The 3,613-nt window shown below is 37.4% G+C and overlaps 1 protein-coding gene across 1 annotated transcript in view; it reads left to right on the top strand.

Annotated features, from left to right (window-relative positions):
* The first annotated feature begins 1,341 nt into the window (after positions 1-1,341).
* The window catches only part of LOC107092166 (receptor tyrosine-protein kinase erbB-3-like), a 22,387-nt gene continuing 20,115 nt past the window's right edge, over positions 1,342-3,613 (top strand). Inside the window, exon 1 of the mRNA XM_015386488.1 lies at positions 1,342-1,811. Coding sequence (XP_015241974.1) covers positions 1,733-1,811 — 79 coding nt within the window. The 5' untranslated portion in view covers positions 1,342-1,732. The remainder of the gene's footprint in view (positions 1,812-3,613) is intronic.

Below are 3,613 nucleotides of genomic sequence, written 5' to 3' on the forward strand. Positions count from 1 at the left end.
CATGCATTATGAAATCCTAGGTCAACTTTACTTCAATAGGATTTATTATTTTAAGGCACAAAAATAAAAAACAAATTCTACTGTTTTGCTGTTTCTGACCACCTGCACTGTGTTGGGGCTATCCAAAGACAGCGCTACTCCTCCTAATTAATATCCAATTACTTCCTCTCAGCTGCTGCTCCAATATAACATGCTTTTAAAGATGGCTGATGCCACCACAGAGTCAAATAAAGGTTTTTAGAAGCACCCCCTCTGCAAAAGAACTTTGGGACCTCAGCAAGTACAGTCTTCTCTGACCCAAACTGTAAAGGAGATCAGTGTTGTTACTCCAGTTCGATTTATTATAGGTGAACAGTCACAACAGTGCAATACTATTTTCTCAACACCAGTCCCCAAGATGTTTATTGCTCTCAGGGTAATCTGCACCTGTGAAAGTCCACCAGCCCGTTTGTTTGCCCTGAATTAAACATCAGTTAGTTCTGAATTGTTCACACCGAGATGACCATGTGCCAAACTGAAGTTATAGTGATGAAAGCATTGTAAAATTATGAGCTATTAAATTTTCACTAGGCATGTTTTCCCAAAGTTGATGCTTTTTTGCTTTGCATTTATTTTGTGCTTGTTTTATTTTGTATGTTTTTGTGGAAATATGAGAGCATGACGTAATGGTGAAAAAGTAGGTAGATCTTGTCCACATCTTGCTTAGACAGTGCTCAACAGGGCTGCCTAGTGGTGAAATGTTGCTTATTTCCCCTTTGCTCTTTTGTTACGCCCAGTTTTATCCGATTTGGCGCTTGTGTTCAATTCCTACAGATTTGACATCCCCCCCCACCCCCCCAAATTAGTCTGTTGCATCCTTACATCTGTCATGAACAAGGAACTTTTTGCAGCTATTGCTTCTCTTTCATAAATAAGATTAGGAGCATATCTGTCTGAAGCACTAACTGATAACCCGTCCATTAGGAGCGATTATATGGATTAGTCTCCCTTCTCTCTTCCAGATTCATGTCCAGGAATTTGAGTCTTCTCTGAAGCCATTTTTCCCAAATTAAGCTTGCTCTTGTTTTGGGTTCAGAAGTCACTTGAGTATTAGACAATGTGGCCTTTGTGACAGGCCGCACCATACGCATCAAAGAGGTGATTAACCAGCTGACGGGGTCCCGTCGGACAATACTGCTCTTTACAGGGAAAACAGTGCGTCCACTCAGGCTCCAGAGAGCTGATGCAGAAGCTGAACGAAAACAACTCAACGGACATAAAGACCATCCACAGAAGGGATAATCTGGGCTTAATTTGACCAATCTTTTATTTTATGCTTTTAGCATGTAGGGTGTTTCTATGTAAGAATTTTTTTCTTTCCATTTCTTGGTCATGTAGAGATTACTACCCGAAATCTTGCATGGGGGGAAAAAAGACGGACCAGCTTCTGATTGGTCAATAATTGTGGCCTTGGGCCAATCAGACTCCCCTTTCTCCAGGGAAATTCCACAATGAGACTAAACTGTAGCTTATTCGCGGTTTTCGGGGGAATTGGTTAGATCCATCAGTCTGCTCCTTATATTAATGTTTGGATAGACGGGTTACATTTAATTCAGATTTAGTAATTTAAAAAAAAAATCTTTCCCTTTTTTACTTTTTACAAAAAATAGGCGACTTTTTAAAAAATCAAGTGAATCTGACAATCTGAAGCAGTGTGTGACATGCTGAGATCTCGGTAAACTGATTAAACAACATGGACCAGCAGCAAGTCCTGCTACTTTGTGTGGCTTTGTCATGGAGGATGCAAACAGGCTCCACTCAAACACATGAAGGTTGGTGAATTCATTCAATAAAATCAAACAATCTTTTCCTTATTTATTTTTTCTATTCTTAGGTTTTTATATATATATATATATATATTTTTTTTTTTACTCTTCATTTTTGCTATGTTGACGTGTGAGGATTAGGGCTTTTTTTTATTCAAGCTGTATTCTTTGTATAAAATTATTAATTTACAAAAGTGTCAGTGATAATTGAACTTGAAAATCTAAAAGTTCAGAGTATTTATTTAATTTCTGTGCAGTAAAAACAACATAAATAATGCAGCATTCAGATGTGAGAGGAAAAAGATAAAAGCTCTTTTTTTTTAATTCTTGTATTCAGAAAAGCTTCAGTCAGGCTGCATGGAGTGTCTAAGATCATTACAGTACAAGTCTTCTCTACACATTCCTATTTGGATTTTCTTTCTGACCCCGACTGGACTGTTTTAAATTTTTTTGCAGCCTCTTACAGATTATCTTCTACGATTGCCTCCATGAATCTACCAATTAACACTAAACAGCCTTCAGGTCTCTGCTGCACAAAAAGAAATCCCCAAATCACATTGTGTAACCACTGTGTTTCATGGTGGGAATAGTTTGGTCAAGTTCATGTACAGGGTTTGTTTTCTAAAGCACATAGGGTTTTATATACAGGCAAAAACATTTAACTTTTTTCTAATGTGACCAGAGTAGTCTGTTCCACATGGTCGATGTGTTGCCATAAAACTTGTGGCAAACAGCAAAAAATAAAAGGAAGCCATATGGTTCTCTTTTAAAATATTTTTTTCATGTCACAAAGGGCAGATTTATGGAGTGCATGAAAGCTAATGCATACTAGACAAAAACAGAGATATATTTCTTTTAGTTAGTGGTAAAGGTGGCGAGAACAAAGTTCTTTCGGGCTAACCAAAGTTTTTTGTGTGATCCTGAGAAAGTTCCCATTTCTCAGGACCACAAATGCAGAACTCTCTTTGTTTGGCAGCATTTGTATATAATCTTTGTCAGACGCCTCACAAGGAAAAGGTTTTGCACTAATGATGTACCTAACACAAAAAGAGAGGGGGGGAAATCTATGTCCTTTCTGATTATGTATGAGCATTAGTGGTTGTTTTGTCACAGATTGTCCCTCCTGAGCAGTGGATCTCTGCAGTTCCTCCAGAGTTAGCATGAGCCTTTCCTAACAAATCTTCTCACCCGGCCTGTCAGTGTTGGGCCATGTCTTGGTATCTTCTTAAATTTTTAAATAACGGATTGAACTCCTTGGGATTTTTTACGAGATTACAATATTGCTTTACATGCTCAACTTGCTTCAAACCTCTCCACAAAAATGCTCAATGACTTGTCTGCTATGTATTCATGATGCTGATGGTTTACTGATGTTCTCCTACAACAAAAATCGGACGTCTTGCACACTTCAGAAGGAACTGGGTTGCACAGGATTTCATTTTTGAATGTCCCGCTACAGAGGGACACTGATATGTGCCACACTTGATAGGTTTTCAATTAAAGAAATACAAAATAAAAAAATGAGGCATTTTTCTGAGCCACTATATTTTTGGTTTAGTCTGCATAAATTTTAGGTAAAATTTCCAGTAGTTCCACCCATTAAACATAGTAAATGAGATACATTTGTCCTTTAAAGCACAAAAAAATCATAATCCCTTTTAATTCCTCAGATTTTCCAACATTTTTTTTTTTGTTTTAGTATCACAATGGAAAATAACATGCATACATGCATGCATGCATGATGCATGCTTGTATGTATGTATGTATGTATGTATGTATGTATGTATGTATGTATGTATGTATGTATG

Source organism: Cyprinodon variegatus, unplaced genomic scaffold, assembly GCF_000732505.1.
Source record: "Cyprinodon variegatus isolate N-32 unplaced genomic scaffold, C_variegatus-1.0 Scaffold16, whole genome shotgun sequence".
Classification (NCBI taxonomy): Eukaryota; Metazoa; Chordata; class Actinopteri; order Cyprinodontiformes; family Cyprinodontidae; genus Cyprinodon; species Cyprinodon variegatus.